The following is a 24,000-nucleotide window of genomic DNA, read 5'->3' as shown; positions in this document are numbered from 1 at the left end:
ATAATTTTGTTTGGTCGCTTGTCGGGTCTCTTTTTTTTTGTGGGATTGACAGCAAATGGTTTTTGTTTGTTTGTTTTTTTTGTTTTGTAGGGTAGCTTGCCCTATATACATACATACACTCTGTAGTTATACATCTATGTACTTAAACGAGTATGCATTTTGAAAATATGTCTACACAGTTTTACGATTTTAGGCCACCTTTAATAATTGCTAAGTAAATAGTTTTATCCTAGTTAACTGCGTATTCAAGCAGTGGTCAGGAAATATAAATACAAACTTGTTCATTTTCAGGATTTTTATACAAATTTTTTCGACTTTATAAGATATATGTATATATATAAGTATATAATTGAATGTTCATTATGGTTCTAGAAAGTTTATACATATAACATATATGTATGTATGTACATATATGTATATATGGGTTTAGATTTTGAATTTGAGTAATGCACAGTATTAGCATTTTCAAAGTAATTAGAATAGAATTTCGCTAAATGGGGAGTAAGGATACATATAGAATTAATGAGTATGCAGTGTTTGTACAAATTTGTTTTGTAGGTGATGTAAGTGTGTATAATGTATGTGGTATGTATGTATGTATGTGTATCTGTTTGCTTGTATGGATGAGCCTTTTGTCTTCTTTGCATTATTAATTAGGCTATTTACAATTTTAATTCTGTGTTTTTTTTTTTTTTTTCAACTTAAACCTATAACTAAACCAACAAAGTAATGTATGTGTGTGTGTGTGTGTATGTCACGTTCAGTTCACTTGACAACCAGCGATTGCTTAAGATGCCGCACTAGGCCAGCTCCAATATCTTGAACATCTGGCCATTGTCGTATCACAAAGATGACAAAACATATCGATATAAATGTAGTCAGAACGCGTATTCTAAAAAGGGTAAGAAGAAACAAATTAAAGCAAACTTTTTAATGCTCTTTTGTCCTGTATATATTTACCTCGTTTTAAGAAACGGCATTATGATGCCCGCTGCAGTTGCCACCAATAGTAGAACCACTTGCAATATTGTTAATACCACATTAATGAGTTTCACAACCAAGGCTCGTGCATATGAACTAAAAGAAAGATAAAAAACGAAATCAATTTCAATAGATGTATAAGAAGAAGATTAAATACAATTAAATGCATACCAATTATCGATGCCCTCAATGGTTACATATTGTTGCTGTGACATGTGCTCCATTTTTGAGATCTACAAGGAATAAAAAATTGAATTTCCCTTTCAAGTACAAGCGAGTATGTGCGACTTACCCTAGTTTGACAATTCTCGAGCACTTCATTGACATCACGTAGTCTTTCATCGCTTTGGTATTGTACTTTCTCCTCCATGTCGGCAATCGTTTGCTTAAGATTCTCAATTTCATTCTGTGTCAGCAAGCCAGACAGTATAATAATAACAACAAAAAAAAAAAAAAACCAAAAAGGATTTGGCACATTGCCAAAAAGAAAAAAGGAAAATAAAACTTAATCATCACCACCATCATTATTATTATTATGTATAATAAAACGAACCTGATGCAATTCTGTCAGGTCATTGATTTGCTCTTCAAGTCCTTCGGCACGATAGCGTTCACTTTCGAGTGTTGATGTCAAATTGTTAAATTCCTTTTGGCTTGTCTGCAACAATAGGACGAGAAGAATGTTAACAAGTGCTTTAAATATTATTAACACTAAGTAATTTTAGGTTTTATAATAAGTTTTCCAAGCACATGACTGATAATTTGTATTGATGACTCACCTCCAATCGTTCAATGCGCTCTTTGAGTTTCTCATTTTCGTTTTTACGCTCGGCTAGCTCAGTTAATAATGTCTTGAGCACTATATGATATTGGCTGGCACCCGATTGACTCTTGCCCGAGCTGCAAAGGATATAGGACCATAAGTAAACAATGCTATAGAATCTGGAATATGAATTCTTACCCTGCTGGTATACTTTCGCTGGTAACACTACTGCATTCGCTGCCATTGTCGCTATTAAATTTGCCTGTTCCACTGCCGCCGCCACCACCGCCCCCGGTGTGATTGCCACCACCGGAGCCAGTTGAGTTGCCTTGATGTAGACGCTCGTTTCCAAGGACATCCATCTGCTGCTGTTGTTGTTGTTGCTGCTGCTGCTGCTGGTGTTGCATTCCCTGCAATTCGGCTTCACTCATTTGATTAATATTATCGGCACTGCCAAATTTATTCTTAATCAAATGAGCAAATTCTCTTGGCTTGGACATAACCGATCCTGAAAATCCAGTGATACCATCACGTATATTGCCACCAACATTACGCAATCCCTGACCGACATCGCGCAAGACTTCACGTGGCTGACGATGTTGGCTTTTATTCTGATATTGATGATTCTGCAGATCCTTGGCCCGTTTCGTATAATTGTCCAATTTCTTTTGCAACTGTGAGATACTGTGAGCGCTCTTTTGATTCTTTTTTTCAAAGACGGCCTAAAAAACCAAACCAAAATTAGAAAATGCTTTTACAATCTCCATTCCATTTGGGACACAAAACACTCACCTTTATGCGCTGTAGTTGCTGTTTATCGGCACTAGCCGCTAATTTCAGATACTCATTGACATTATCTATAAACGGAAGAAGAAATAATAAATAAATATATTTGATAATTAAATTGGGAGTTTTAAGAGTTGTTAGAAATTGTGTGCAAGCAGTGAAAACATTTTTGAATAAAGAGTTTAATATTAATCTTTCGAATAAGCAATTTCCATTTTTTAATCATTTGTATAGCATACTTTTTGGCATATTTGCTTTTTTCTTATCTTGGGCTTCACACAGATTTCAGTAATTCTTTCTTGCCACTTACCATCTCTGGCAGTTTGCTCCTGTCTTATCGACTCCTTGGTGCATTGTATTTTTGTATTCAGCCGATCGATGGCCTGAACACTGGAACTCCTTTCGTGCGTGCAGCGACGATGCAATTTTTTACTCGAATCAAACTCATCGGAAACAAATGACGAATAGAAATCCTCATTGCCCGATAAACGTGAATCTTCTAGACCGCTGCCTGTGCCAGCACTGCCACCTCCGCCACCACCACCACCACCACCACCGCCACTCGTAAATTCCGTCATATCAACAGGATTGCCAACGAGACCGCTATAGGCCAAGAGGCCGCCCTGATCTGAGCCATGGGTGCGTCGCTGGCGTTCCCGACTGCGTCGACGATGGGTGGGACTGTGACTGCGAAAGCCACGAATCGCCACACCACCGCCAATGCCGCCGCTACCTAAGCTGCCGGTCACCGTGTTGCCGCTACTATAGACAGCCGCCTGTGCAGCTGCCACTGTGCTGGATGAGGCTGAGGAATTGCCAGCTGATGATACTGCCGCTGGCGTTGAAGTCGATGATGACGCTGACGTCGTTGTTGGAATTGTTGCAGATGCCGCCGTTGTTGATGTTGTTGTTGTCGTCGTCGTCGTCACTGATACCGCTGCCACTGCCGCAGTTGCTGATGCTGCTGCTGATAGTGGAGCTGATGCTGCTGCCTCAGTGGCACGTTCCCGGGACACTGGCGAATTGTGGCGCATAGAAAATATGTTACTCGATTGGCTTGACTTGTTTTATTTATTTTTTTTTTCTTTTGTGTGTTAATGGATGATGATGATGATGATGTTGCCTGTTGCTGGTGTCTTATTTTAATGTTTTAATTGTGAAATTGGCGTAGGCGCAAAATATATTCCGCACATCCAAACCAAGCGCAAGTTGAGGGTAAGAACAACAAAAACAAAAAGAAGAAAACTAAAAAAATGGAATACAAAACGAAGGCACAAAAAATTCGTTGCATGCACTTAGGCGCACTCAGGTGTTTATGTGTGGGTGAGTACGTGTATGTCTGGGTGCGCGCGTTTATGTGGGTGAAATATTATTCCTGTCTTTATTTCATTTGTTTCAGCACACAGAAAGCAAGAGAGAGAGAGAAAGAGAGAAATGTTTAAAAATGCCAAACAATTATATATGTATATGTATATGTGAGTGTGTGTATAATTTATATATGTATGTATGTGAGGAAGGAAGGTACCTACAGATTTATAAATAGTTTTCGGTTTTTAGTTGTTTGTTTTGTTTTTGTTTGCAACGTTTACAACAAAGCTGAAGACAAAAAGAAAAAAAAATAAATTAAATAAAAATGTTTCTCATGTTATAATACAAAAAAGAAAAACACAAAATTCATATCAATTATGCAGTGCAGGATCAAAAACAGGGTCAACATAATAAAAGCTGAATTGATTTGACTCCGCAGGAAAAGGGGAGAGAGGTGCAAGCATGACATAGAATTGTAATAATATTATTATGATATAGTGACATATAAATAATGAGTAAAAGCAGTTTGGGTCTAACGAGAATAAAAATATATATCGCAAATTACACACTTTTATCATAAACTTGCCAAACATTCTAACTAATTTTAGTTTTGAAAAATAATTTGGCACACCCAAACAGTAACAATTAATAATTTAAATTGAAAACTATTTCAACTACAAGAGATCTGGAAAGATTTTTCATTTGAACAACTAATATTGCCAGAAATGTGAGAATAATAAAATTCTAAAACTACACAGACCGACATTTTTGACGTCATGAAAAAGTGTTTTAAGTTCAATAGGACTCTGATATGTAGTAATATGGAGGTGCTGATCACGGCCCTGTACTTAGTTTTTGTCCATCACGTCAGGATTTCGAAAAAAAAAAATGAGTTGGAATTATTCAAAATTACCTTATTTGCAATATTTAATAGTATAATATAAATTAATTATTACACTAAAAACATTATAATTTCAACCTATTAATGTATTAGGTATGATTAAAAAGCAATTTACAAAATATTAAAGAGACGTTTCTGTGTTATAATGCATAACACTTTGGATATGGTTCCAAAATAAGAAAAATTTGAACCAAAAAGTATGCTGTAGGCATTCGAAGATTTCGCATTGAAACCTTATGCATCTAACAAATTGTTTATTAGTAATATTTTGTTGTCATCAGGCTTCAGGTCATTTGATTAGAATAAAAATAAAAAACCGCAGTTTCTACTTTATTTTCGTAGCGATATATTTCCGAGTATGCAGTCAGCGTACCCGAATTAGTTAAGTACACCTCTCAAGTTAACGTCATCAAAAATCATGTCGGCCTGTGTTATTAAGAGACTCATTGTGGATTAGGTAAGATGCTAATTTAAGGCATATTCTAGACTAGCTAAAGAGGTTTCGAATACACTGAAAGCTTCAAAGGGTGGACAGCCAGTGTTGTTGTTTGCCTGCCTGAACGGATTTTGGTCCAGCTATGAGATGAAGTTCGCCTGCGAGAGAATTCACTGTATTTGTAGATATTATTTCTGCATACTTTTGGGAGCAAATTTCCTCCAAATGCACCACCCTATTTCCGCTTTTAACTACTAAATTCTTATAGACGTAGTCGTACAACGCTCAGTACGAACAAGTGGCCCATATGACACCAGGCCCGGGCCTGTTACGAATGACCCTAAGTAAAGTTAATGTTACAACCTCTACCCACTCCGACCTAAGGGCATAGGCGTATTACATATATAAACATAAATTAAACTAAAGAAATAGAAAATATTAAATGTAATGAGATAATAGGTTACATATAAAAAGAAAACAGGATAGGTATAAATAAAGATGATTACAACTAATTACGAGCGAGGAATGACAAGATCGCAGTTTTAATACCCGGAAGCGATGTTTCGGAACCGATAACGTGCCAAAGTCTGTTGTAGTCACTACATAGTATACGAAAAGGTTCATGCAGAGAATAGTTAGTTGTGCAAGTGGGAAGTATAAGCGGTGTGAAATTGCGGGTCCTTCTAGATGGAACAGAAATGTTAATTTGGCTCAACAGCTCGGAAGAGTCAATCTCACCATTCAAAAGTTTGTAAAGAAAAGTTACACCAAGCATTGTTCTACGATTAGTTAAAGAAGGAAGGTTAATTAACTGAAGTCGACTAGAATAAGATGGAAGTTGTACAGTTGGATCCCAGCGCAAATCACGAAGGGCAAAGAGTAAAAACTGTTTTTGTACAGATTCTAATTTGTTTTGATAAAACTCATATTGAGGAGACCAAACACAAGATCCATATTCTAATATGGGGCGGACTAAAGAAGTAAAAAGTATTTTGGTAATATATGGATCCTTGAACTCCTTCGACCAGCGCTTCATAAAGCCAAGAACACTCTTAGCCCTACTAACAGTAGTCGATATATGCTGATTAAAACTAAGTTTGTGGTCGATTAAGATCCCCAAATCTTTTACAACCAAGGAAGTATTATTAATTTTTTCTAACGGGAAATTATATTAAAAAGTAACTCGTTAATTGGGGAGAACCTCTATAAAAAGACATAACTTTGCACTTAGAACAGTTTAGAGATAACAAGTTAGTCCTACACCACCCCTGAAAAGCATTCAGGTCAGCTTGCAAGGTATGACATGAGAGAGAGTCTACGATGCGATTAGCGATTTTTACATCATCGGCATACATAAGAACTCTGGAATTTAAAAGAACGGTGGGGAGATCATTAATAAAAATGGAAAATAATAATGGGCCAAGGTGACTGCCCCGTGGGACTCCCGATTCAACACAAATGATCTTAGAAAGAGAGGACCTAAAAAGAACCCTCTGCCTCCTATTGCTTAGATATTGTAAAATCCAAGCAAGCAGAGCATCCGGAAAGCCAACTAAATTCAGCTTATGTAATAGTAAGGCATGGTTTACCGAATCGAAAGCCTTACTGAAATCCGTATATATAACATCAGTTTGCTTTTGTTTCTTAAAACCTTGGATTACAAAAGATGTAAACTGTAAAAGGTTAGTTGTGGTAGACCTATTCTTGACAAACCCATGCTGGTATGGCGAAAAAATAGATTTACAGAAATGCTGTATTTGAGACGTCATAATTTTCTCAAACAGTTTAGGTATCGCTGACAATTTAGAAATTCCTCTGTAATTAGTGACGTCGGATTTATTGCCACATTTGTGAAGAGGTAAAATGAACGAATCCTTCCATATAGTTGGAAACTCGGACAGTGTAACGGACAACTCAAAAAGCTTAAGTAAAGGCGAGCACAATGACTCCGCACAGAACCTCAGGACACAAGCGGGAATACCGTCTGGGCCCGGTGAGTATACCGGCTTAATCGTCATTAGTTCCTTAGCTACCGAACTTTGCGTTATAATAGGATTAAGAATACAGTTGGATTTCGTTATAGGATATGGATATATCTGGCTAGAGTTGTACTTAGTAGATATGTACGTAGTCGAGAAGAAGTTAGCAAATAAATTAGAAATAGATTGATCAGAAGAGGCCGAATCATTATTAAAAACTGCAAACGATGGAAGGGAGACAGAATTTCGCTTTGAGTTAACGAAACTATAGAACTCTTTAGGATTTTCGGAGAATTGCAACTTGCAACGTTGTAAGTAATTATTATAGCATTTAGAATTAGAAACAATAAAATTCGATTTAGCAACCAAGTAACGAGACAGATCCGATGATAGACCCGTGACTTTATATTTTTTGTAATACCTAGACTTAAGATTCTTCAGTTTTGACAGCCCCGCGTAAACCATGGTGATTTTTGCGTCACCACAGGAGACACTAGGGGTACACAGTCATTAAAGATCGAGTCAACAGTGGTATAAAATAAAGAAATGGCGGAATTCATATCCGTACAAGTGTATAAATTAGTCCAATCGGTATTAAGAAAGGCATTGTTTAGTGCGACAAAGTCAGTCTTCCGAAAACATCGGGTGCTTACCGTAGGATCACACTCGGAGATGGGCTCGCGGCTGGGAAACTCAATAGATAACTCTAAAGTTGGATGATAACTATCCTCTGGTAACACCATTGGACTAGTTCTAGATACTTCACAAAAGCTAGGATCAGAAGTAAAAATCAGATCCAGAAATCTGCCAGACGTATTAGAAATCGAATTCAGCTGGGCCAACGAAAGCTCAAGCAGACCATCAATAAAATCATGACACCCAGAGGGCAGCAACGTTTTGCTACCATTAACTGTTGACCAAGTCATAGTGGGCAGGTTAAAGTCCCCTAGGACAATTAATAAGTCTCTGTCAGAAAGTAGTTCAACTATAAATTTAATAGAATCTAAGTGTAGTAAATAGGTTGGCCATTCCGATTGGGGTGGAATGTAAGAACAGGTAACAAAAATGGAAAAACGACTAAAAGATACCTTAACGCATATAAATTCGATAGTACTTGAGACAGGTATTGTTATCAGACCCGATGATAGGGCGGAATCTACAGCAATAAGAACTCCACCACCCCTACGATCAGTACGATCACGTCTAAAAATATTGAAATTAGAGGGTAGAACTGTGGCGTCAAAAACGTCAGGTTTTAACCAAGTCTCAGTAAAGACAATTAGGTCAAAATCAAAAGACAGACTATCTACAAAGAGTTTAGTAAGTTTAGTATTAAGGCCTCTGACATTCTGATAGCCGACAGAGAAGGAAGTTGTTAGTTTTTTGATAGAGTAGAAGAAGGAATAGATAAGGAAGGAGTGGGAATAGATGAGGAAGAAAGAGGAATAGATGGTGAAGGAATCCTTGTTTGGCCCCGTGTCTTCTTTTTTCTGGATGTAAACTCCTTCACAATTAAGCTTTTCGGCCAGAAGCTAGAACTGCAGATACAGTCAAAGAACTCAATTGGAACACTGATTTTAAAAGATGAAATTTCTCTAGAATATGAAAATTTGAACTTTTCTATTGATATATTGGAGACATTCAGTTTAGCCCGAATGTGGGCCATGACATCATCCGATGTAGCATCAGGGAGAAGTCTCGAAACAAAAATGTGTTTTTTAGGTGGCACTCCCACCACCACCTCTTCTTAACTAAATTCTTGAATGAAAATCCTATTAAAATTAGGAATAATGCAATCCATCTAGGCGGAAGTACTAATTTAATGAACAAGCATCTATTTAGCTTAATCTAGCACTTGGCAACCAAAAAAATAAAAAAAAGTTCACTTGATTATGCTAGCTGTCTTCCTGATAAGTTTGAAATTGAAGGCAGGGTGCCGCTTCAATCTAATAATCTAGGCCGTCTATGTACCTACATATATACTTAGTAGACAAAATTATAATTACTTTGCTCGCTGCTTCTGGTGGCTGATGGAGAGCGACTTGTACGCAAATTGGAACTGGAACCACGTGAAGTGAGCAGCTGCTGTAGAGGCTGCAATGTTAATTGATCCCGATTTTGACCGCTGGCCACATGCGGCATATTATTATCCATTATGACATATTTGTAGGCTTCACAAAAGTTAACTGCAAAAAACAAATAGAATATATATATATTAAAATTAATATTGTTATTCAACAACAACCAATACACATCAAGGTTTCCGCTTGGGTACAAAAGTCAATAAATAATATAATCTCTCAATGTATATAAAAGGTGAATCAACTCTCGGGTTTAACTGATAATACCAATCTCACACAGAAGTAGCAACTATTTTAAATTCAATAAGTAGAGCAAAAATCTATACATAAAATTCAAAGAGTTTCTTAATGGAAATATTGAATATATTCCGTTTCTTTATGATAGAAAACATGTGAGAAAAATAAGTTGGCATTGTCAAGTATCTATAATTCACTTGCAGACATACACATCTTAAAATGCAGCTGATATGAACAGACGTATATAGGATGTTGGCCTCCAAATAATTATCTTTTGTATATATGTACATATTGAGAGAGATACTCCGCATCAGAGATTCAAGTGACTAAAAGCAAGCGTCATGTACATAAGTATTTGAGGAAGAATGTTTAGATAAACTTTGTTTATTCAATACCCATCAATAGTTTATAGACAAAATGCTTATCTGTCTAAAATTACAAAGTTGTAAAACCAAAACGTCTTTTCATCTTTGAAAATTGAATTGCTATTTCGTTTAAGAATAAAAAAGATATATAATTTTGTCTTAAGATGTTTATTTATCATATTTATAAAAGATGGAAGAAATTTTTGTAAATATTTTCTAGAGACTTTAAAGACTTAACCTTCGATTTCTTCAACAAATCTATTTTTAGATGCAATATACAAATCTAAAAGAGTATTTGAAAACTATTTTTTGACAATACTTTTTATTTGTCTCACTTTGCACCTTAAAGAATTCAAAATTAAACTTTAATTAAAATTAATTTGTATAACTAAAATATAAGTCTAAGCAAATCAATGAAAAAGGATTCTCAAAGGACCTGCTATATATGTACGTATATATGTGCTTTTAGACAAGTTTATATGAAAACTAAACAAACCAAAGATCTGCGGTTTTTAAGAATTTTGAGGTAGATTAACTTATTTTTCGCTTGACGACTTTTATACTCTTTCCATATTAACGAAAAATATCAAACACTTTTCACTTTTTCACATTGGTTTGTTTTCCCATTTGATATTGTGTTTATTATTATTACTTGGAGGTTCATTTTCAGCTTGGATATGGTACATTGACTCTGCGCTTTCAACCCAAATAGTCATTCTGCACTTGACTGCATGCACATTACCCTTATACACACACAAACACACCACTCACCCCCTCCCTCCCTTTGAGCTTTCAATTAGGGAGGGGCGAACGCAGGGGCTTAAATAATCATTTTCTTTGTCCCCCTTTCTTTTTGTTGTTTTGGATTTTTTTTTTCTGCTGTTGTTGTTATTTCTTTTTAATCAACATATAAAATATTTTGTAACCTTTCTTTTGTTACTGCGGCTGCTGCCGCTCTTTGTCATGCTGTTTGCTTTGTGTGGCTCTATACAACATGGAATTTGATATACATAAGTTCGTAATACTCTTTCGATTTATGATATGTGAAAGATTACACAAAAATTTATAAGAAACAGTGAACGAGTCTAATAATTTTGACAAGAAAAAAACGCATTTTAGGTTCTTTTGTGAGTCAAGTGCATGTTAAAACAGAATTCAGGGTCATTGCACTTGTATTATCATCAGTCGCACACGCGTTTAAAATTGAGTAAACATTTTAGTACACACCTTCTTAAATGGTAAGTCATCATTGTTTTGTTGAGATTTCTAGCTTTAAAATTTTAAAACAAATCGAGATAAGAATTTTGTAGATACAGCAGCAGCAGCACAACACGCATTCAATTGATGATAGAAATTGGAACTCGAACCCGATCTATTTCATCTATCAGTCAGTCGAGTGGGGAACTGACTTCCGCATCTATCTTCACATTCCATTTCCTACCCTCCCTCCCTCCCTTTCTTCGTTCAGCCTATCAGCAATTCAGCATTTATGGAAGCCAAAGTTCAGTTGAGATAATTTATAATGTCTAGTTTGTATGTAAATTCAATTATGGCCGATCTGAGTAACACAAATTCAATTGGAATGCCTCAGTCTATAAGTCTGCCCCTGCAACGAACCCAAGAGCTTGTATACTCAGGGGTTTATCATTTGTGAAGGTCGCCGCGTCGTCATCATACTTGGCTTATAAATAATAAAGAATTGTTCAGTAAATTATAAGTACAGACACACACACACACGCACACATGAGCTGTGAGCTCTGATAGTAATTATATGACTAACTAAGTAACACGAGAATAAACTGAACCCACAATTGTATTTAGTTTAGCTTCATAACACAAATATAACACAATATGCACCTATCTACACAACCACATATGTATTTATAGTTCTAGTTGTTGTTCTATCATTAGAATAATAGTAGTAATTTCATTTGGTTAACGTAGTTATTGTTGATTTCATCTTTAATTTATAGCTTAGTCGAATGATCTATCAACACTCTACTTAGCCCTTTCATGCTCCCAATTAAAAGATATGCCATAAGTTTTTAATTTTTCTACATTCAATTTTCATTTTGATGGAAAATCTATCCTATCTATCTAAATAAGCTACCTAGACATATTATATATCATTTTTCAACAAGCCAAGTTAAGTTGAAAGCTCAAATCTCATTTAATGTCTCTTGCTATTTGATTAAAACGTAATAAAGATTGTTGTGAAACAACTAATTTGCATAACAACAAATGCCCAGTAAGAATGGAAATTTTTCTTTCAACAAATGTGTTAAGTCACTATTTAAACATAAAAAAAAAAACATCGTTAAAGTTAATGTTGCCTAGGTCAAGACAGAAAGAGTCAGCAAAGCAAGTCACAAAAAACCAGAACAATTCTTTTAATAATATTAACACAAAGTGACACATTTTTATGGTTTGCAGGTGCTTGAAAAGTGACAAAATTTGTTTCGTCGATTTGCGGCAGCAACCTAATATGATTTGGCATTCTCTTAGTTTCGCCCAAGAGCCAGACAGACAAAAGGTGAGAAGTCTGTTCTGATTCATGCAGCACAATGAATAAATACAAACAAAAAGTAAAGAAAATATAATATGGAAATGAAAGTGCCGAATTAGACATACTCTTCTCACGAACAAAGTAAAAAAAAAAGTCCATTGTTCTCATTTCCGATTCCGAATGTTTTTGACGTTTTCAAATCGTTTGTCTTTGAGTCTGTAGAATAAGAAGTAATTTCAAATTTTCTTATAAATTCATGAAAATTGCGGATTTTATTTATTTTTTTATTCGTTAATGTGCAATATGTTTAGAACAATTGTTAAGTTTTAGAGGATGATTTCATTCCAACCATTAACAAGAAATTTTCTGAGTAGGCAATGAAAAATTTGAAAGAAAGGTAGAAATTGAAATGACCTGTTTGTTTTGAATCTTTTGCTTTTGCCGCTTTTTCTATGTAAACTGTATGTTAAAATGTATAAAAATTAAATTTATTTCGCATGACTAGAATCACATTAGTTTAAAAACCATTCACAAATGAAAAACGAGTTATTTTTGACATGTTTTGCACTCACAGTCAAACTTATGCCTAAATAATTAAAGAGATTGGCAACCCTGTAAAAAACGATTAACATTTCATTGCGAAGTTGGAAAAACGGTGCGGAATTGTTCTCGATTCACATTTGATATCGACTCGGAAACGAGAACAGCTCTCAAAATTCTGATATTTACTTAAGATTCACTTAACGTCAGTAATTTCAAATGAATTCAATTAAATTTCTAGGTTTTTGAATTGTTGAGACTTATTCTAGAGGCATTTGAGGCGGTTGATTTTGATCTAGGATCTAGAATAACGCTAATCTCTTGTGTTAATGGCTTTAGAATTTCACGATCTAGATTAACGCTTATCTCTTGTGTTAATAGCTTTAGAATTTCAACCGGGTCATAGGGTCAGACCAAAAGTACCAATCTCCGCCAGATCAAGTGTCTCCATGAATGGTTTAGCTTTTGAGTTCTTTGTCCTCATCGTTTGACTGCTCGAAAAAATGTCTGAGTTTTCGTTAATTTCAACAGTCCATATAAAAATAGATGATCCAACTTTGTCAGTTTTAATATACCCCGTAATATTCAGGGTACAACAGAAATGAAATACAAATAAAGAAATAAAAAATTACGCAATACACTTTTGCTTTGTTTTGGTTTTTTTTCGGCTTTTAGATAAGCAGCTGTGTAGGGATTGGTTGGGGGAAAGGTTGGAGCTGCTGTTGCTGCTGTCATAAGCAACAAACCACAGACCAGCATAGAGAGAGAGGGAGAAAGAGAGAGGTGGAGAAGACATTGTTGTTGTTTTTTAATCCTATTATCAATGTATCCTATATACATATAGATAGATGTGAGGTGTGGTATATATCTAGTCTTGCTAGCAATTGGTTTTTAATTACATTCCAGTAAGTCAGTTATCAATCATACAGAAGGCCGAAGTCCCTTAAGCCTAAAGTGCGAGGGAAAAAACGTTTTAATCATAATTATTGGGTTACACAAAAAACACAAAAAAAGGTGATCGAGTGATAAGAAAGAAGAAGTATTTTGATAAGAATTGAGCAACAGAAACTGAAAAAACAACAACAATAAAAGTGATTCAGTTTCAGGTAGACAATTAAGGCTTATGACTTATTTTAGGTTCCTTCTGCTTCCTCTCTACCTCGCTGCCTCTTTTTTGTTAGTCTTCTCTTAATTACTTTACAATTTAAGACTAAATGAAACGGCAATTTGCAGGTAAAAGACGAATTTGTGTATGCCTTTTCTTTATGAGAAAGAAATGTTAAGAGATTCTCAGGTATTGAGTAACAAAAGTTTCGGCGAAAGGTTTTTTGGTAATCGTTTCTAGAAATTTGTTGATTTTTTTCTAATTAAGGTACGACTTTATGATAATTCCTTCAGGTTCAATTGATTGTAGATTTACATTACTTGTAAGTAAACTGTAATAAAACTTAAAGTCGTTTCGCCGACTTCTGTATACCATGCACCAGGTGAAAAAATGTTAAATTTCAACTCTTTTTTCATGCCTCATAGCATTTGCTATCCCGCTCACTCTTACCAACACACGAGCACTAAAGCGCCCCCTTTAGCCGACGGCCAACTCCGGTCTTATGGACCCCGCCTAGTAAAACACGTTTATACGTATACTTTCCATGTTTCTCGTCCGATTTTAATTAAATTTGATAGGCTTGTAGAAATTAGTAAGAATGAGTGGTGTGCTTAACTTGATTTCAATAGGCAAAAAATTGCCAATCTGTTTTCTAAATTATGACGGCGCGCATAGACCCAAAGACCCAAAGTTGGTGACTCTAACTTTGTTAGTTTTTGATAAAATCTGTTTTATTTTATTTGTGAGGGCGGAAGTAGGTGTGGCAAACATTTGAAATAAACTTGATCACCGTAGGTACTATACGAGTCTACATACCAAATTTGATGACTCTAGCTTTTGTAGTCTCTGAAATCTTAGTGTTCATATGGACAGACGGGCGGACACGGCTAGATAGTCTCGGCTGTTGATCCTGATGAAGAATATCTACATATACCTTACGCGGTCGGAAAAGATTCCTTCTGCCTGTTTTACCCCATAGATGCATGGTATAAAAATTGTAATGTTATAAAACATTTGAATGCATTTTATTGCATATATACCTATATTTGTTTTAGCTCAGGTCAAGGTTCTGTCACAATACGCCTTTGCGATTTATAGTCAAGATATATAGAAGAGACAAACATAACAACTACAAGTACACACAACAACAAACACCCACATGGTCAAAAAGCAATGGGTATTTGCTGCCAATGTCTGTCTAAAAATACTCGTAAACATTTCCTAAATGTGCCATGGGGTTATGGTTTATGGCCAATGACTTTACGAGAGCAGACACCAACAAAGACCGCTACCACAAAGATGAGATATCTAGTAAAGAGTGTGTGTAGATAGAGGAAGTAGAAAGTAGCACAAACAGTCAAAACCTCAAACCAATTGCGCTAATAGAGCGAGAGAAAGAGACAGAGACAGAGAGAAGACGAGAGAAAAGGGGAAGCAAAAGCATTAGATAACTGTCAAAGAGGTATTTATGACTAACTATATATCTCTAACTATATTTTTTTCTCTAGCAACCACAAACAATTTGTAGAAGTAGAGAGAAGTAAACAAAGGAAAACAACATTTTCCGTGTATTTACAGTGAAAACTCGCTTTGGGTGGACAATTTCTCTGGCCAAGTGAGTTTTATCCCCGTTCAACCTCCTCTCGTCCCGCCCTAGGGTTGATTTTATTGAGCAATGTTATCTTCTAACAATTGTCAGGTGTCCAAGCCAAATTATCTAAAAACTTCAATGAATTGCTCAATTGATTCAACTAAATTTTTTGATATAAATTTCATTGATATCATGATTAATCAGCAGAAAATGACGACAAAAATACAAACAGACACTCACACACACACACACATATATATACTTGTATATATATTTGTAGGCATTCCTCCCATATGTGATGCATTGTGAGTCAGAACAGGCCACGTGAGGAGAGGGGAGGTAATATGAATACTTCCTTATTCCCCTTGCCTTCCCCTTAATGTGCTTATTCATTATATATATACATTTTTTTGTTTGCGCCATTTAAAAACAAACAAAAAACAAAACATTTCCTGCAAAAAAAAAAACAATACATGCATATCTTATGTGTAGTCATCAGGCTTTTTAATAAACCTGACCAAAATAGGTAAAAATTTCAGGTATATTCACATGTAGAATGAAGCAGATTATCGACTATATATTGTATATATGTACATATATTCATAGCTAATATACTAAGATTTATCAAGCACTATCGAAAACTAACTAGTCAAAAAGTATGTTAATTAAAATATACTATGTGATGTCCACTTTTTCGGCCAACAGAAATGCTCTGACTTATTTGCAAATGATAGATAATTAAACAACAGTCAGTCAGACAGACAATCAACAGAAAAGTGTCTTCTTTGTAGCCCTAAAAAACATTACACTTTGATTTGTTTAATGCAATTGATTTTCACAATCAATTAGGTAACATTTTAATCATTAACTGTCATTCCATTTAGTTACGAATGGCAAATCAAACTATTAAATGCAATAGACAATACATTAAATAATAAAATAATTAACTTTACTAATGACAGTTTACTGCAATTTATTGCCCAATGAGCTGCCACTTTTCCTTAATGACTTCGATGAGTTGGACTTGATGATGATGATGAAAATGTTTACATAGACCAAATTATGCATAATTTTTCAACACTTTGTGCCACTCCCAAAAAGCGTTCGAGTAATTTACAAAACAAAACAAAAATTTCAGTTTCAACATCTTTTCGCTTAATTGTTGACACTTTGAGGCATGTCAATAACATTACCACGGAAGGGTAGTTAGGAGAGGTGGGGGCAAGGGTTAAAAGCATTTCATTTCATAAGTCATCATGATGGCATTTGTCAACTGAAACGACATTAAATGAATTCAAATTGTCACTCAACTTGGCTCATTTTACACTACAATCTATCGTTGAACTCCTGTGAGTGTTAAATGCGAAGTTGAAGAATATTAATCCTCGAAATAGTAGAAGTTGACACTTTTAATCGAAATCATTCAAACCCATATACGTATATGTATGTATGTACATATGTTCCTATATATTAGAGCATTGTATGATTAAATTAATAGAGCAATTAAGTCGAGTTGTATCCATTTGTTGCCCGAATGATTCCAACAAGTTCCTGATATTTTGATCGTCAAACGAAAACGAATAGAATAGAGTTCAACTCATTCGTAAACGAAACCAATTGAACTCTATTCCGTATTCGGATATATTAGCAATACAATTTATCATTTGTAATTTCTCGCTACGATTTATTGTTAATTTTTGATTTTAATTATTAATTGTTAATAATTACTATTCTAAATAAAACAAATAAAAATTAAACAAAGACGGTTCCAATATACATTTTTGTGTTTCAAATGTAAAGAACCGAATTTTACTAGATGTAAATATAAATACCAAGCATAACTCAGTTTTTAGATGTTTCTATGTTCCATGCTCTCTGAGTTGACTCACATGTTTATGATTTAAATATATTCGTTTTTCGAATTTCAAACACTTTGTTCTATAAACTCGTTTGTAAAAACCAAATCACTCGCTTGTACTTTTGAATGGTTACAGTGGTTAACACGTTTTTTGGATTTTGAACTTCGATTTTGATTTTGTCCCATAAAAATTGTAGCATTCAACGGAAAATTCAATTTACTTTCATTAGTAATTCAAGAATAAAAGTACTTTAGTATAAAGTAGAATTACAAAATAAATTAAAAAACCTAAAATTTCGATTGCACACGAGCAATGCTGGGACTAACTTAAAAATTTAGTTGTACCCAGTTTATTTAAGATATCATAGATCTGCAACTTAAGAATACAATTTAAGTTTACGAAAGAACGCATGACGACATTTACAGATGATCATCCAATAACAATACCCAACAAATTACAAGTTTCGCTAAGTTGCTTGGTAGCCGAGAAAATCAAAATCAAAGGTTGAAAAACTAAACACGTGCTAACCTCGTGGCCACTACTGTAATTGTATCTATTTATGACTAAGCTTTGTAACCTAAAAAACGTTCAATTACTTCTGCGTATTCAGACATGTCGTCTTTCATTCATGCATTACATTCACTATGTAAATACTATTTTTTAAAACCTTAAGGAACCAAATTCTTTATACCAGTTAATAAAATAATCCTTGTCTAATCCTTGTCTTTCATTCAAGATCGACAATAAAACATAGATTCTCTACGTTAAATTGGTATTTAGAAACTACAACACTAATTTCCAATTCGATTTTAAGTACAAGTTTTCGTAAATTCACAAACGAGCTTTATGTACCTACTTCATTTTATCTGTATCTTTCTGTTTGTAGAATTATTAAGCAGTTTGTCTAACATCTTATTCTTATCATCACTCTTGTTTATATTGATTCTATATGATTCACATGTCTATAAAACGCTTTGTAGATCAACAATTTCATTAGAACTAACAGAGAAAATCATTGTATTTCCTCGAAAAAAATAAAAATTAGTGATGATTCTTCGTTTTTGTTTGTCATTCATTTCATTTCATTTTTGCCAATTTGAATATTCATGGGACAAAGATCAACCTGTTTATACATATATATTTTTTTTACACCGAATGCTCAATGAGTGACGACGAAGATATGGCGATTGGGGCATGGCATGGCCTGGGGGATGACGCGACACACCTCTCTCGGTGGGGTTGAGGGGGAGCTATTCTCTCTTCGCATGACTAAAATGCAAATGTAAAAATAAATAAAATTGAATACCTAAAACGTAATAAGAGAATGAAAGCATCAAACAAAACATCTTGGTTGACAAAAGTCGTGCATGAAATACAAACGAAAAAAAAAAAACATATTAACAAGAAAACCGGAAAATCAAATAAAAGTCTTTGCTTATGTAATCAATTTAATGTACACTACATATTTTGAGTACATCAAACGTAAACATTTTTGCTTATTTAGTTAATTTTGTCATTTGCCTTTTGCTCACCAAATCAAAACAAAGAAAGAGAAACGAAAACATTCCACCTTGAACTCTCGAGTAAATTGAAATATATACTAAAAAAACAAAACAAAAAATAAAAGAGACGAAAGACAGAACACAAACAAACATAAAAAAAACAGATGATGCATCAATTTCAATAATATTAAGTTTAAACTTGAATTTCGTCTCAGTCGGCACAGTGGTCCATTTCATCAAATGAGCCAAATGAACCAATTTCTTCAAGGTTTTTCTTTTTTAAATCTTCATTACAACAGTGTGATGGGACATTTTTCCCTGTACCTAGTTTTTTTACTGTCAAAATAATAGTAAACAATATCTTTAAAATCAATTATGACAAAGACTATATTTTATACTAACAATCTTTTTGTTTTAGTTAACTTCTAATGCTCTTTTCTTACTATTTTTTCTCAGGGAGTTTTTTGAAGAATCTCACAATATTCTTTAGAATTTTTGTTATTCCTTACTAAAATACAAAATGCTTGACACGTTTTTATGATGGTTTCCGAAAAATTTCAAATATTTCCCTAAACTTTATGTATTTTATTTAAATTTATTATTGAAAAGTTTGTGAAAATTAGGTTTTTACGTTGTTTTATAATCACAGTTAATAATTAACAAGATTAGCTCCAAACATTAATGGTTTTTGACAAAAATATTTCGATTAGAATATGAAAATTTTGTAACAAATAAACAAAAATTATTTGTATATTGTAAAATAATTTCTTGGTTTTGTTTTTGATATTCTGCATCAGTGTAAGCCACACTCCACAATTCAAAGTCAAGTTTTCTGGGTTCACTGGACTAAATTTGTGGTACTCTTTAAGTTTTCATGGTACTCAGCGATCTTGAGACTGAGACTGTAGAGAGACTTTAAAAACTCACAAAGATATTCGTTATGAAAATGTTACATTATTAATTGAGTTTCATTTGAAACCCCTTCCCATTCCACAAATAAAAAGGTGAAAGTAAGCAATTTTACACAATTTCTGTGTATGTGTGTGTGTGTTATGTTTAGTTTGTTTGCATAAAATTTTGATGTTGTTTGTTGTTGTTTTTAGCTTTTTTTTTTTTGCAACGGAAGTTGTTAAAGTTGAGTTGCTGTTGTTGTTTGTTGTGTGGGTCCCAGAGACCAGAGAGCAAAAACTTGTTTGTCGTTGTAGTTGTTGTCGTTGTTGCTGTTATTGCTGTTTTCATTGTTTTTATTTAGCTTTTTAAGGTCAGTGTCATATTTGGTCTTTGTTATGAGAATTTCCCCCCTTTGATGAGTATGCACAGTGATGTATGTATGTGTGTGTGTCTGTGTGTGTGTTTGTGTTTAGATGATGAGTCAGGGCAAAACTTTCAACAATAAAAAAATGACTACAAATTGATAGAATCAACTAGGAAAGAAAACTCGAGATGAATTTGTTAAATTGCTTAAAAAATTACTATAAACCCGAAATGTGTCTGAAATTTTTAGAATTTGATGTGTCATAAGAAACTAAAGGTTCATTCTTACCGACTGCACCTAATCTTAATCCCAAATTTGATAAGCTGAGGGTTTTTTTCATTAAGCAAATGACATCATATATGTATGTATATCTGTCTATCTACATAGATATATTGTTAGTTTTTACTAATTTTTGCTATATTTCAAATGAAACATTCAATTTGCTAAATATAATAATGATGAATAACAAATGTAATGTAAAAATAGGTAAAGCGAAAAAAGGAATTACAAAACACCACACAGAAATAGAGCCCACAAATCTAATCGGTTATAAATAAAAGTACGATCAATGACCAAGCAGCTAGTCATAGTAGATTAGGTAAACGTTTTTTCTTTCCCCCCGATATCAGTTCAATAAGGCCATAAACTTACATATATGTATGTAGATAGATAGTATTAGTTAGGGGGATATACAAGGGGATAATCCCAATAATAATAATAATAAAAAACTAACTCTAAATGCATTTTATTTTTGCTGATCAGCTAAAAAATAAAAGTAAACACAAAGTATGCTCTCACTTAATTATTTCTTTATTAGGACACAACAAGAAAAGAGCTAGTTTACCAGTTTCTTGTCCTCCCTCTCATTTGCTCTCTCTCTCTCTCGCTCTGCCTTTCTTGCTGTTGCCAGGTCGGCAAAACACGTGTATCATTCCTCTCCCTCTGCCTGTTGTTGTATTAATTCTCACTCTTTCTCTCAATTTGGGCACACGCCCAAAAAGAAAAGTACAAAAACAAAAACACAATATCCAATGGCTCGAGAAGTTCAAGAACATTTGAGTATTTTTTTTGTTTTCCTTTTTGGCAAACGCCAACTTAAATTAAATTAATTAAATTATGCAAATATTTGCGTGTTTTTGTGTGGTTTCTCTTTGGTTTATTTTTTACTGTTTTTTTTTTGGGGATTTTATGCTCTGATTATATTGCATAATGCACGAAACAATAACAAAATTTATTTATTATGCGAATCTGTATTGAATCGGTAGAGAGAATAAGCGTGAGAAATGAATGAAAGGCGGCTTAAACGACCAAATTAATTAAAGCAAATACTAAAAGTTGACCCGAAAGAGAATGAAAAAACCTTTTGATGGCAAAACAGGAGGTTAAAAATGTTCAACAGCATTTCAGGGCATTTGAGCCGTGAAGGGCTTAAAGAGTAGAAGGGTTCTTTTTTAATTTGCCCCAAAGGCATTAATTAATGAAACATTTAAAAGTCACTACCCCCCTACGCTTTTACAGCTGCCTAATCCATAGCTTCAGTATTAAAAAGTATTTAAACTGAATATGTATCTACTAAAAATTCAAATCATTCGTCAAAAAACAAGGAGCGAAATTCATTTTTTCATCATTTTTCCCATTTCCCATTTAGGTATAATACATTATAAGTTTCTTGAGTTAAGTTTTTTTTTTATATGGCCAGAATAAAATTTGGCAGCACTGTTAATACCATATTTGTCTGACGTCATTAATCAGCCACTTATGTTAGATACATATGAGTACAAACATCTGGCATATGGGCGGTCAGTCTCTCTCTCTCTCTCTGTGTGTGTCTCGCTACCTTCCTTAATCTTATTCTCCTTGATAAGCCATCAGAAACATTTTTAAGGCTGTCTGTTGGCAACCCAAAAAAGTAAAACATTCCATGCCCACTCAGCAGCAAAGATCGCACTCTAAAACATGAAATTTGTTCAATGAAATAATAAAATACATACATATGTACATATGTATGTATGTATGTATATAAAAAATCTACGTAAATGGCCGCCTACAAAACAACAACAAACACCCCCAAAAAATGAAAAAGAACATAACAACAACAAACAACACTTGATGATATAGATGAGAAAGCCGACATCGAAATACCTTGTTTAAACTGACTAAGCTATTTAACACATTCAATTAAATTAAAAATCATTATACCCTCTTTTAGATTATCTACATAGTTACAGGGTATAAAAAAAGCAAAAACCATCATAAATAAAATCATCAGTTGTCAGGCCAAAGCACGAAGACTGTCAGAGAGAGAGAAAGATGGAGGGAGAGGGTAAGTGGCCACACGAGGGGCATAACATAAAACAAGAGGGTGGAGGGGTGGTAGAAAGCGCGGGCATATAGAATATGAAATTAAATAAATAATATACATTTTTGCCCGAAATAGCCAGAGAGTCAAACAAATTATTCTTTTCACTACACATTTTAATTCAATTGCAGACATTCTTTTCACTTTCCCTCTCTCTCTCTTTCTCTCTATCAGTTGTTGTATATCTCCCCCGCTTGTGGTTTGCTCTGTTCCGATGATTACCGTTATTGTTGGTGCCTGTCGCCGACTACTACAACAGCAGCAGCAACAACAACAACAACACAAAAGAAGAAAACTTAGCTTAAGACGGCAGCAACAACAACAACAACAACAACAACTACAGGAACACAGTAAGAGCAAGAGCAACAGCAATAAAAAGTGCAGCCAATTTAATTGATTAAGTTAAACAGCTGTATGCGTAACAGAGATAGAAGTAGTGGTAGAGAGAGAGAGGGAGAAATTTATCCCCTATTATTATTATTATTATTTTCATGAATTGAAGTTATGTGATTAACTTTAATTGCAACGGATGGAAGTTGTAAAAGCCGTCGACCCGCAGCAAACATATGCAGTAAAAACATACATACATACATATATGCCATTTTAGAGAGCAGAGGTTTAAAAAAAAGTAAATCTTAGTATTTTACTTTCTCTGAATTTAGTTGCCCGCTTAGATTAAACCGCTCCTGCCACACCTACACCCACACACTTACATTTACAGAGAACACAGTCTCTCACGTAAAATATCTGCAATTTAAGTACGTGAGTAGGTGTTGGTTGTGTGTGTGTGTGTGTGTGCGTGAGGCTGTGTGGCGCATACATAACAATAAACCAAACTAAAATAAGCCAACTATAAACAATATTCGGCACGCACTCACCTTTGGCCCCGGCAGCGGGTTGCAGCCGAAGAAGCAACAACAAAAATTAGACCCTGTTACACACCTCACGTTCTCTTCTTCGCACTGCTATTTTACTCTCTCTCTCTCTCTCACACTTTCACGGGTTCTTTTTGTTTGCTTTGCTGCAGTTTGTTATTTTTTTCCTCTGTTTCGTTTTTCTTTTTTAATTTTATGCACAAATGAATTTTTCAAACAACTGCGACGCCCTTTTCATTTATATATGTACATATGCATATATGTATTCATATATACGCGCGCGTGTGAGTGTGTATGTGTGTTAACAACTATTTTCCACCTTCTATATTTCGAGATTTTCTTTCTTTGATTTGATTAGGATTTTTGTTTTCCCGCTTCTTGACGAACACACACAAGAGGAATTTTCTCACAGATTTCCAAAAGTGCACACTTATTTTAAATGCTAATTATTTATCTACTTTTCACATCACTTAATTGCACTTTTTCCTTATTTGTATAGATATCTTTCCATCAACCCGTCGTGTTTGCACCTTTGCTGTATCTCAACGGTTTTGTTCTTTTATTTCTCGCA

General features: G+C 34.3%; 1 protein-coding gene and 1 long non-coding RNA gene across 2 annotated transcripts; both read right to left on the bottom strand.

Moving 5' to 3' along the window:
- Nucleotides 1-332: 332 nt before the first annotated feature.
- LOC6651746 (transmembrane and coiled-coil domains protein 1) lies at nucleotides 333-23,576 on the bottom strand. The gene is made up of 11 exons (XM_002074103.4): nucleotides 23,433-23,576; nucleotides 9,161-9,340; nucleotides 2,841-3,545; nucleotides 2,537-2,601; nucleotides 1,943-2,466; nucleotides 1,761-1,881; nucleotides 1,535-1,639; nucleotides 1,274-1,387; nucleotides 1,153-1,214; nucleotides 961-1,077; nucleotides 333-892 (listed from the first exon to the last, which is right to left on the bottom strand). The coding sequence occupies exons 2-11, from the start codon at nucleotides 9,306-9,308 to the stop codon at nucleotides 766-768; spliced, it is 2,088 nt and encodes a 695-aa protein (XP_002074139.2). The 5' UTR covers nucleotides 9,309-9,340; nucleotides 23,433-23,576; the 3' UTR covers nucleotides 333-765.
- Nucleotides 3,666-4,099, bottom strand: LOC124461117. Its single transcript, XR_006954946.1, has 2 exons — nucleotides 4,060-4,099; nucleotides 3,666-3,909 (listed from the first exon to the last, which is right to left on the bottom strand). It is a non-coding gene; the product is annotated as an uncharacterized LOC124461117 (long non-coding RNA).
- Nucleotides 23,577-24,000: the final 424 nt, after the last annotated feature.

This window comes from Drosophila willistoni, chromosome 3R (assembly GCF_018902025.1).
Source record: "Drosophila willistoni isolate 14030-0811.24 chromosome 3R, UCI_dwil_1.1, whole genome shotgun sequence".
Lineage (NCBI taxonomy): Eukaryota > Metazoa > Arthropoda > Insecta > Diptera > Drosophilidae > Drosophila > Drosophila willistoni.
The sequence above is the reverse complement of the archived record's forward strand: the minus strand, read 5'-3'. Positions and strand labels throughout refer to the sequence as shown.